Source organism: Phlebotomus argentipes, unplaced genomic scaffold (assembly GCF_947086385.1).
Source record: "Phlebotomus argentipes unplaced genomic scaffold, Phlebotomus argentipes genome assembly scaffold_18, whole genome shotgun sequence".
Classification (NCBI taxonomy): domain Eukaryota; kingdom Metazoa; phylum Arthropoda; class Insecta; order Diptera; family Psychodidae; genus Phlebotomus; species Phlebotomus argentipes.
This window is the reverse complement of record NW_026776177.1, coordinates 5,494,437-5,506,747: the sequence shown is the minus strand read 5'-3', so window position 1 is coordinate 5,506,747 and position 12,311 is coordinate 5,494,437. Positions and strand designations below refer to the sequence as shown.

Sequence of the window (12,311 nt, the reverse complement as noted above, 5' to 3'; positions counted from 1 at the left end):
AGCCAGACGCTTCCAGGCCAATCGCCGCAGGTCGCTGAGGGAGGACACTCCCTCGTGAGTGTCCAAGAACTTCAGCTTCTGCTGTATGAGAAATGATGTCACTCTCATTGACAACTTTGTTTTTTTCAACGGTGGCAGATTGTCACATTGCCGACCAACCATAAGTGATTCTAACGTCCACCTTTAAACAGGGACAGAGCGCGCAAGACAATTCTAGTGAAGCGTATATTTCAGCTCGAACATTGCTCTACTTTTGCAAAAATTTGAAAATTTTGCAATCCGTGCAATTCGAACACACGACTGTCGCATTGGGAGTCAAAGGCGTTGATCACTGAACCACGGCTGCCCTTCAGCAATATTACCACCCTGATGAGCGATTGAACGATGAATGAAATTTGGCAAATTTCACAGCAATATTTATGCTAAATTTTCAATTAGGTCTCTTGAAAAGTGGCAATTTTCACTTTTCAACTGCGAAATAGTCTGAAATTCCATTAGAATTCCAGTAGAATTAGAAACACGTCGAAGGAGAAACACCTTTTGCGCCTTTTGCCATTACATGATAAATTGAAAATCTATTTCTATTCACGTCTCTCCTTCCGTTTATGTATCGCCAATATAAGGCTATATTAAGACGAGAAAAGCTTATATTGTCGATTGGAAGTGACCGCGCGGATATTAATGGAAGTATAGAATTAAAGACTACACAATATTCTGCCTCGTTGGCTGATCAATTCGTTCGTACCTCTATTTGTGCTTAATTTGATTTTGATTGGCCTCGTTATCTATTCCAGATTACAAATCGTCGCGATTGACGTCGGCGTTGGATTGCGCTTCAAGGGAAGAAGTGCGTGAAAAGGCCTCTTTCGTCACATGAAGCCACGCTTGGCTGACGTTGAGTGACCCGGCCGGAGGGAAAGGGTTCCCTTCCCCTTGCCATGGTGGGCGCGTGGGTGTCTGAGGAGATTCTGTGACTCCCGCTTGAAATTGAATAAGGAAGGCGAGAACCCCGTCATTTTGCCGGCTCCACAGGAAAGACGGAAGGCATCCGGAGGGGATTTGTGTGTATAATTCTCAATGAATCACATTTGGAGACGTTGAGTGTGTGTGCAATTAGTGTGGAATTCGACAAATTCACCGCGAAACTTCGTCATCTCACAATTGTATGTGACGCTGAAGGATTCCTGGAAACATCTTTTGCAAACGCACAAGTCTTGGCGCCAAGATAAGGAGAAGAAGTTGAGCAAAAATGCTGAAGCAGAAGCGAAATCCGAAACCGGTAAGAGGAATTTAATTATTAATTTTGCATGAATTGACTAATTGATAAATTAATAACCTTCTACAATGGAAAATTAAATTTGCATTTATTTAAAATACTGAGAATTTGTCAGAGAAGAAAAGAGAGAGAGAGAGATTAAGTGTGATGCATTTGAGTGAATGAAAGGCGAAGAATGAAGACGCGTGCGAAATTTTGACGGCCATTCACATCGATTTTGGCCATCGGCCAATTTTTCCCTGTTTTTCCAAATCCACAACATTTCTTACTCCACATGCCCAAGACGGCATTTCGCCTTGAAAGTGCTCTCAATGCGAATTTTCCGGAACGCTGATCTTCCTGCTTCTTCCCAATCAATATCAGTGTCAGTGTGATTGTGAAATTGTGGTAAAAAAGCAATGCAAATGATATAAATTGCAATTTTGAGATACAAGTTTTATCTGTGTGTTGTGAAATTGAAATGAATTGTTAGATTTTCGGAACTCTGGCGAGTTGGGATTTCACTCTTTATGTGATCCACTAAGGAATTGTGGCGAAAAATACAATTTTATTCCTTACAGCTAAGGATATAAATGTTTAGTCCCTTCCATAATTCTTAGTCCTCTTGAGAAATTGCGTGGTCGCAATTTTTGTAAAGAAGTTTAAGCTCATAAACCGCAGTTTTACTTCATAAAGTACTCAAAAGAATGAATAAATGAATATTGGACAAAATATAACAAAAACAACCTTCTAGAGACCTTTAGAATTTATGCCATTATCCTTAGTCAGAGTTAACGAATATATTTTTAAAAGGAAAATAGGGGAAAATGGGGCAGTGTTGTTTTCTTGGAATTGTCTCATAGATTTCCTTTTGAATCAAGTCTTTTGAGGATTAAGTAGAAATCTTAAAAATGCACGAACTTTTGCACGATATGAAATCAATCTGGCAATATTTATCAATCTCGTTGCACAATTTACAAATGATTGTGTTTTGTAGCGATGATCTAATTTCATAGTTAAACTATGGGATCAATATTTAAATACTGACTTTGGTATTCTGGAGCGTCTTAAACATTTTCTCACTGCAAATACATAATGTGCATGTTATGTATTTGCATAAAATATCTTCTGAGGCGTTGAATTAGTTTTGGAAACTATCGATTTTAAGATTGTATTATGCAAATTGAGATTTATGTCATGTGTTGTATTGGCAAAAATTCTTACACTGCAAAAGCTCTTATATTGTGCGGGGAAATTGTGTCAAATTTCCGTGAATCCCCTTGAAATTTATACATTCAGAGAGTTTGTTGAAAAAATATCGAATAATCTAGCATAATTGGTATAAAAGTCCCCACATGAGATCATCAATTAAGTGAAAATGTTTGTAATTAATCAACCACATTGAAGAGGACAGACTTTATCGGATGAATTGATAACAAGAAAAAAAGAAATATTTTCGCGTCAGTGCGCAGAACTGAAGGTGAACGTAAATCTGGGTGGTTTTTCATTAGAGTCACCGAGTCGCCAGATTCAATTTTACTCTTGTTACACTCTTTCTATACGGGTGAATTTTCTAATTTTCGCACACTTCTTCCCCATTTCCACCCCAAGTTCGCTCAGTGGAAACTTCATAATTAATCAATGGGCAGAGAGGCGAGCTTGTCTGGGGGCGTTATTGCTCTGCTAAATGAGTGAGAATTAAGCAACCCCAAAACATTTGGCTGTCAAGTTCATACTCTGCAAAAGTTTCCATTCCGCGTGTTTCCTTTCCCCCCACGCGCAGTTTCTCTATTATGACCATTTAATGTATGTTTTGTGTGCAATTTCGCCTGCAGAAGCGTCACGTTTGAAATTCAATTACGATCTTTGTCATATATTTTCTCTTTTATCATCAAACATATTTGCGCGAATTTGAGGGTGTTTGATATTGCAGTGAAAAGTATGATTGTAATTAGTGTGTGCATGATGGGAAATGAGCATAAAGTGTGAAATATGATCGGAAATTCCTCCTTTGTTGTTGGCGGAGCCAAATATTGCCTTTGTGATGGCAGAATGGGAATAAATGGGGAAAACTATTTCATCCCTGCGAGGAATTGCAGTGGGATGAAGAGTGTCTGTGGGACATTTTGCGGGGGTGTGTGACTGTGAAGTGGGCGAAATTGCTGCGAAAGGAGGCACAATGATGGCAAATGGGGTCATAATGGAGAGTGAAATAGGTGTACCATGACCTATAATAATCCATTTACCCCTCGAGGCAGTTTCACCAAATGCTGACACTGTCGGGATTGCAAAGTGTTGTGTGGTTTCTTCAAACTTCTCTCTTCGATTCCAACAATTCTTCAATAAAAATCATCTGCCATGTGACTCTGGCCGTCAGTGATGAATTTGTGTTTGTGTGAAGAAACTTAAGAGTTTCAAGTAGTTTCTATTATGATTATGATGATGATGATGATGATGAGGAAATAGCAAAATGAAATGCTTGTGAAGATCTCTCGGTTTTCCACCAAAAAGCCAAAACACAACCCTGAAGGAAATTTATATTGAAAGTTGTATTGATTGACCCAGAGGAAAACATTAAATTACACATGAAAACAAATTAATCACAGTTGTGTGTGTGTGTGTGTTTTTGTACACTCTTCTTCAGGGGGTTGCTAATATAGATTTTCAGTGTCATATTTTCTTGCGTCTCAGCTGCATTTCGAGGAAAGTTTCGTTCAAGATTAAGAGACATCTTAGAAAATAGGGAAAATAAACACGAAATTACGAACTCGAGAATTCAGTGCGGGATTTTCGAGGAAAGAATATGAAAAGGAAACAGAAAAATGTACTTTAAGTGCCAAATTGTTTCCTCGGCAGAAGTTCTGGGGTTTAAAGATAGATTTTTGAGCTTTAAGAGAATATTTTGAATCAGTTTCTAGATAATTTCTGAAGCTATAAAATCGTGAAGACGGATTTTCTGAATGGTTGAAAGCGACTTAAAGGTTAAAGTAAAAGGAATTTCAGGTGAAGTTTAAGGGAAAATATGTATTTTTAGTAAAACCCGAAATATTCGATTAAAGTTCACGAATTTAAGCAATGTTGTCTATTCTTTGATGCTTGCAAGCTTTTTGAGCTAAGAAATTCGTCTTTCGCTCTTTAAAAATTGTATGCAATAGTTTTAAAAATAAATTTTGAATAGATAACAGGATAAAATATCTATTTGTATGTCGAGAATAAGTCTGAAATCGTTCTAAGAATGTGAAGATGCGAAAGTGACACTGCATCCCCAATATCAGCAACCCCTTGATTATCTTCTTCCTGGGTTGAGGGGAAGCACCACAAAATTGTTGTCCTTTACTAGAATATTCATTGGATGTAATTCAAGGTAGATTTCTTGACTGTATCGTAAGAAGAGAGACAAACACTCGCAAGTGTAATTTTGTGACATTATTGTCGACACTATAATATAGTCTAGAGAGAGTTTCTTTCATGAAATTTTCTTTCATGAGCTGCTCATTGACCTTAAATTAACCCAAGTTGACAATCTGGAGACACAAATTTTGTGGTCTCCTTCTTTGAAAAATAATGAGCAGCTCTTGGGGCTTCTTTTCTCTGTCTTCTAAATAACATAAAAACTGTGAAGTCTGTAACATAGAAGATTATTCTTGTCTGTCCATTATTTGTCTATTATACTCTGTGTGTGTAAAAGCCTTATGAAATGTAAATTTTCTGTATCGTGTACTCTCTTTTTTCATTTCTTCTTTCTTTCTTTCTATGTGAAAAATATGTGAAAAAAAAATGTTAAAATGTGGAAGATTCGATGGGGCCTGAAAAAAATCTGTTGGGGACTTATTAATATAACCGTGCCTCGGGTAAGATTTTGATTGTTTTGTTCATTTGATTTTTGGTTGATATACTTCTTGTTCCTTCTTTTTCCCACCCTCTCTTTCTGTATAATTCTGTGTTTATCATTTTTTCCTTTTTTTCCTGCATTAAAGAAGAAGAAGGAGAAAAAAAAATGTTTTGCTAAGGAGGAAAAGCACACAATTTTATATACATATTTTATTTATGATTTTTGTAAAGGAAACTTTGCCTAAAAGTTTCTCAATGAATTTTTTTCTTCTGTGTTTGGCTCTGAAATGTTTATTGAATGTTTATTTTTCTTGTGTCCTTTTGCGAGAGTGTTTTTTTTCTTTACTTCGTCTCCTCTTTATGTTTTGTGCTTTTATCACATTGAATATGTTTTGTGTGTTTACCTTATTAACCACAAATTGGAGTGATTATTGCATAAAAATTCACATCCTCTTCAAATAAGGTAAAATGCTTGTGTTTCAATGAAAATGTATCACGCGTCACACAATTATTATTGCTGTAAATGAATTTCCTCGCATTATTTACTATATGATAATTAACTACCGCATGACTTTGTTATTATAAATGACATAAATGGAAGTTTAATAAAGTTGACAGCTTAATATCATCAAGTTGTATGTAGAAACAAATGGAGCACCTCTGTTTTGATATCAACCATTTTCACATGTGAAATCACATTTGGGAATTCATTAATTCGTCAGGAGGAGATTGAGAATGAATTCACGGTTGAGTGAATGTTTTTCATGTAGGCTTTCAACGGAAGTAGTTCAAGTTAATCTCGTGTAAAAATTAATCTATATTTGCTTGCTACTCTTGATGAAAGACTCTTCAAGAGCTGGGTAAAATGGATGATTTCATTGAAAACTCCACGAAGCATTTTCATACAATATTTCAATTTTGATTCATGCAGATAAACACACATTCCTTCTTCTCTCTCTTCACTTCCAAACGAAGACTTGTGGATGAATTTATATGAGTTTGTGCTTGAAAGCACACTGAACTCTTGCATCTACAATCAATCTGGTAAATATTAACAAGCTTCGAAGGATCGATTTTACTTCGTATGAAGAGAAGCACAAAATTTCGTCTCTAGATTGCAATAATACTCAAAGTGTTTGACAAACTGAGAGGCGAAGAAATTAAATTTGTCGTAAGAAGAGAGAGAGAAAGTTTGTGGCTTTCATCTCTTGAGCACGTCCTTGGCGCAGATCGTTGCAGAAAATGGAAAATGTAGTGCAATTCAACCTTGCGAAAGCACACAAGACTTCATGAAGTCACCAAGGGGAAGATATTATGGTCAGAAGTGGTGAACAGCTCTTGTTGAAGTGTTGGAAATAGGAAGTGTTAAAATATTTCAAATATTTGCACAGCAAAAGAATCTTTTTCAACAAATTTAGGCATTTTCCAAGTCATTTTGATTAGGAAAATCGATTTTATTTCTTTTCGTAGGTTATGTAATTGATTTCAAACAAATTTTGGTGATTAAATAACCCTCAAAATCATCAAACTTGTATTTATTCCGGGAATATATCTGCTTTTCTTGCGAAAAATTGAGAATTTGTGTTCGAAAGAACTTCATATTTGTTGAGAAACAGCTGAAAAGTCAATCATAACCTCAAAAATGTAATTTTAGTCGATTTTCAAGTTTGGAAAGATTTTAATTGGTCCAAGAAGGGGTTTTAGAGTCCAATTCATAACCTCACAATTTGATTAGAATGTTTTCTAAGCAAGTTCCGAAAACAAAACTACAAAAATAAAGACGGAAAAGCGTGGAAAAATTTTTAAAAATACGAAAAATGCCTTTTTAGGTATTTAGCAGGTGTCAGGAAGTGATGTACAGATTTGAGGCGTATTATCTCTCCCTTGTATGTCACTAATGGTTAGCAAGACAGTGAAGTAATTGAATTATTTAGAATTTCTATTTATCTTGACGCCATCAGTACACCATTTAATGATTTTTATACACTCTACGGTCGAGTAGCCTCAAATTGATCTAATTTCGTTTATGAGTATCTCCGCTGTCGGCGGAATACAAAGTATAATTTGGGGTTTTTTTTCGCCCTCTCACTGACACAATGACGACTAAATTGGACGTTGATGGGCGGGAAATGATTGCAATGGATAGGAATAAACTGATAAAACACCAATGGAAATTATGTTTTGTCCACTTCAGTAAATCAATTATATAATGATATTGAGTAAAATGAGAAAAATGGATTGAATGGACATCATGCGAAGGTGTAATCTGGAGAATCTTGCCTGTACTTAACTCACTGCAGAAGAGTGTCTATCCAAGGGGGAGATAATATGCCTTCAATCTGTACATTATTTCCAAAGTCTTCCAAATTTGTCTCATACTGGAGAACTTGAAGTTTCTCTTAAGTTTACATCTGATATTTCTATAAGAATTGACTTAAAAACGTATTTTTGCTCATCTTTTCCAACCATAACCTCAAAATATAACTAAGAGATCTTAAGAATCTCTGTTTCGAAGCATTTTAGATCACAAAATGATCTGGTTATGATTTGCCAATGAACTCAAAACTGCTGATTCAGAGTCAAAATTGTCCAAAAACTTTTTTAAATTAACATTTTCCAAGTCCAAATGATTATTTTTGAGGCTCCTTCAATACAATTTGCAGTGGTTTTTGACACATTTTTGACATGAAAATGCTAATTTTTACTAATCTATGGCGATCTTGGCGACTTTAGCATAATAATTGATGTGTTAGAATGCAAATTTTTCACTAAATCTATCCGTTTATTCGTGACATAACCTAGAAAATAGATTATTACGTTTGTTTACGAGTGAAAATCGTAGGAAATCCAAAGAATCTGGATGATTAGTTAGTAAAGAAAAGCATTCATTGAGTTGTACACCACTTTTGACTGTCTTATCTCCCCCTTGTGTCTATCTACCCTTGAAATCTGTCATTTTGGAGGACGAGGGAAAAGATATTTTTGGAACTTCTCACTAATTATATACTTGAATACAAGTCATTTCTCTCCCTTTTTCTCTTTGATCACATTTTCTTCCACCATGAAAATGATTCAGTCTAATTTCCTTTATTGGAAATTGATTTATGTGTTATCAATTTGGGATTTTCTATCCATAAGCTTCATCCCTTTCTGGCTTCACTTTTCCTCTCTTCCACACGGAACTCGATATATTGTTTTTTTTTTCTCTCCCCCAAGAGAGATTTGTGTAGAGCTTCTGTGATTTTCTCATTGATCAGTCGTGCGAACGATTTAATGTACGATTTCTTTTCATCTCCCTTAGAGAATATTTCTATTTGGGGCGAAGACGAGAAAAATATCTGAAAGCGATTAGCAGTGGATTGTTGTTTCAATGGGTCTAATGGGGTGGGAAAAGAATGGGTGTGAGTGGAGTCAAAGGCAGGCATTTGACACCAAGGAATAAATTGACGCAATATTTATGATACATTTGCATTTTGGAATATCCATCCATTTGCTTTGTGACGAACGCGTGCAAAAGTCTGTGTGATGAATCATTTAGAAGGGTGTTGAGCTTTTTGGGGGTGGCGGAGAAAATGTTTGAAATAATCTTTAGCGGTGTGAAATGAAAAAGTGTACAATTTTCATTCTTATAGCTCCACTTCTACATATAAATAATCAATTATTTAAATGAGTTGTGTGACTTGGCAATGGAATTTCTCTTGTGTGCGTGAGAATTCCTCCGTGAAAATCTTCTTGGGTGCCAAACATTTTTTTCCCCTCATCATCTTTCACTCTCGAGTGACTGAAAGTTAAAAATTAACCATTGTTACATCTCAGGGAATTTCTTCTCGCGCACCAGAGTGTGTGTCTGAGGAACCGCAAAAGGGATCATCTGCGACACTGTGAGTCGAATTGGGTCGCCCAGAATGAGAGATGCGTTGCGAAATGGCAGAATATGTAGTAGAGCTCTTATTATTTCATGCAAATTAATTAATGTTAAAACTTTAAAAGGCCTCCGGAACAAAATTATGACTCTCTGTGGTGAACGGGCGGCGGCGGCGGCGGCGGCTCTCCCTTTCCGTCAACATTATCTGGGGCTCTGGCAGTGTTTCAGGGGGTGGAGAACAGCCACACAATCTCCACAGAAATGTAGCACCGAGAGTAGAATTAATAGTTCTCACACTCAATGTAGATCGAGACGAGATTTTGGCTCTCATTCAAATTGGAAATTCCATTTCCTGGGCAGGAGCATGTTTTCATGGTGACTTTCACGGTTGCACTTCAAAGCCAGGAGGTTTAATTTTGAAAATGACTAAAAAGGTGTAAATGTAGATAAATCTAGGTTGGACATCTTTAATCTGGAGAATTCATAAATTAGTGTGTGACCCAAAAAAAAGGAAGAGAGAATCCAAAAGCCTCTGTGTTGGGTTTTCAGGAACATCTCCTGGGCTAATATTGATGATATGCAAATGTCCGGAAGAAATATCAACATGAGAGTTCATTTTTCATTCCACAGCTCGGTTTTCGGAGTCTCTCTTCCACTATCTGTACATATTCTGCATGAATTTTCACTAGAAGAGCCTGTAAGGGTAGACAATTCAATCAGTGTTGGTCGAAAGTTTAATTCCCAGTGCAAATTTCCATGATAAATAAAGAAAAAAAAGATAACAAGCACACGAAGTCATTGAGACATAAAATTTCTGTGGCTGAAATGTGTGTTTGTAAAGTTTAACAAAAGTTCAGTTTAATGATTAATTGTGAAAATGTGAAGGGATTTTTACCATAAATTCACACAACAGTGCCTCGTTTAATTGGTGTACTTTAAAGGGTGACGTCAAGTGGAAAAATGCGTAGAGTGGGACAAAATAAGGGTAAATTGCTCAGTGATTCGTATAATTAGAAATTAATTTCAATAGACCTGAAATCATATATTGAGAAGCATCAGCGTCGAGAGGGAATTTTACTATTTGAGAAAAGAGACTTCGTGCTAAGGAATTTCTCTTATTAATCTGGCCTTCTAATCATGCTTGTTGTATTGATTTAGGGATGTTATGAGAAAATTCCCGGATAAATTAAGTGACCGTCAAAATACATTCTCGCATGATGCAAGAGGAGAATAATATACCTAAAATCTGTACAACACAAGTTTAAAACTGTTTCTTCACTAATCTGCAAAAAAATCACCTTAAAATCCTTTTTGAGTATCTTTTCTGACCATTCTGAACCTCAAAATATCACCGAGATCTTCAAAGACTCCGTTTGGAAGCTTTCTAGCTTCTTAGCTCGCACCCCTTTTCTTCTCCATAATATAAATCATGCTAACGCCAGCACAATCTTCCTTCTTATTGACATTTCTATGTCCCGATATGAAGATACGCAGAGCCTCCAATACTTTTAGTTTATTGTTGAGCACAAAAGCGTCTTTTATGATTTGCCAATCGAACCAAAATTGTTGATTCAAAGTCAAAATCGTACAGAAAGGTTTTTAAACAATCATTTTCCAAGTCCAGAATACTCTTTTTGAGGTTATATGCGATCTTAACACAATTTTCAGTGTTTGTTTGGCAACAGAATGATGCAGAATAACAATATTGATTGCATGAAAATCCTTAATTCTGTCAATGACTGGCGATTTCACCAATTTATGTCCTTAAATATGTTCTTCATTCATTACATAACCTAGAAAATGATTATTTCGATTGATTCTACGTAAAAATCAGAAGGAATACAATGAATAAATAAATAATTTGGCAGAGAAAGAAGCACTGAGAAAAGTCTTTCATCAGTTTCACTTCTTATAATACTTCTGCTAAGTTGTACACTACTTCTGACTGTATTGTCTCCTCCTTGGCATGATATTAAGTAGCATTTAAGCAGTCCAGTGAGATATGTTAAGGTATAACATGAAATGAGGTCAAATAATTAATGTTGAAGTAGTTTAAAATTTCCACCATATTTTTGATTTACTTACAGAATAAGTATTATTATCGTACGCATTATGTATAAGCGAGACAGGAAAGAAACTTTTCCATATCATGACTATAAATTGACAAAATTTAATATTAATTTTTAATAACTGCTTTCGATCGATTTACATCACATTCACCGTGAATGTGACATGAAATATCAACGTGTTTGCTTTTTGATAGGGATTCCGAGGATTATTATTGTTTTCCGGCAAATGTGTGAATTTTTTATGTTAATTATATCACTGGGGCTTTTATGGACTATTCGGAAATACTAACGCATATTTCTCGGTATTAATGGCAAAATGACTGAAAGCGCAAAAAAAGCTATTAAATTATTGCCGTTCACGTGAAGTATTTTTCACGAGGGTTGAATGCTGAATGGGAAGGAAGAGGCACAACTGAAGGGCAATTATAATCACAGTGTTTACACAGAAGAAAAGTAAATAAGTGGGAAGAGATGTTTGGGAAATTTATTATCAACTTGCCCGATGAACAATCCTAAATGCTTCTCTTTCTTAGATAATTTTCACAAACACTACAGAATCGGGTGATAAAATATCTTGTGAGTGAGTTAATTTCAGAGCGATAGTGGATTGGATTTAGTCGAGTTTTGGTGCTCTGAGGAAGTGCGGAAAAATCTGTGTGCCTTTAATTTCACTGAATGGAACCATCAATTCTCCATTATTGACTTTGGGGGTGGCTTTAGGGTTGTGCCCATCGAGCAAGTGTGTATTTGCGTGTGGTAATTTTAAATTTATCGTCTCGCTAATCCTCGCGGGTGTCGCCGATCCGCCCCAAATATATATTTCATATGCTCGTGCCGTAGATTTGAAGAATTAAAATAAATTTGTGCTGAAAGCAAGGCTGAAAGTGTCACAGGCGAGGGATGTTTTCTGAATAAAGCATCCGTTGGAGTGAATTTCGGGATTTTCTGACAGTATATTTACAGTGTCTGTCAATTTTTCCCATCGACCATGAGTGGGTGAAATATTAAGATAGAGAATTACAGCCAAAAAGAGGAACAATGACGAAAGGCTTTCGGGAGACTTCTGCGGGGAAAAAGTTGAAATTCATACGGAAAGTCAGTCCGTGGTGGATTTTCTCCAATTTACTGGAGTTAAGTGCTCGAGATTTATCCAAGAAACAGGTGAAAATTACCTCACATCATCTGATTTATTGTATTTAAACCATTTGCCTACGCAATTTGCTCAGTACATAGAGAGCAAATCGTCATTGAAATGCTAAAAATACGATTTCAACAGACAATTTTTTGTGAA

The 12,311-nt window shown here is 36.0% G+C and overlaps 1 protein-coding gene across 8 annotated transcripts in view; it reads left to right on the top strand.

The window, feature by feature from the left end:
* The first annotated feature begins 1,047 nt into the window (after positions 1-1,047).
* Positions 1,048-12,311, top strand: part of LOC132259555 (transient receptor potential cation channel trpm) — a 41,428-nt gene continuing 30,164 nt past the window's right edge. For 4 of the 8 annotated variants that reach the window (XM_059757233.1, XM_059757235.1, XM_059757230.1 and 1 more), the window contains exon 1: positions 11,701-12,181. In XM_059757233.1, coding sequence (XP_059613216.1) covers positions 12,059-12,181 — 123 coding nt within the window. In that variant the 5' untranslated portion in view covers positions 11,701-12,058. Of the gene's footprint in view, positions 1,280-5,049; positions 5,107-11,700; positions 12,182-12,311 lie in introns of those variants that run through there. The other 4 variants (XM_059757238.1, XM_059757234.1, XM_059757237.1 and 1 more) reach the window with 3 other exon arrangements.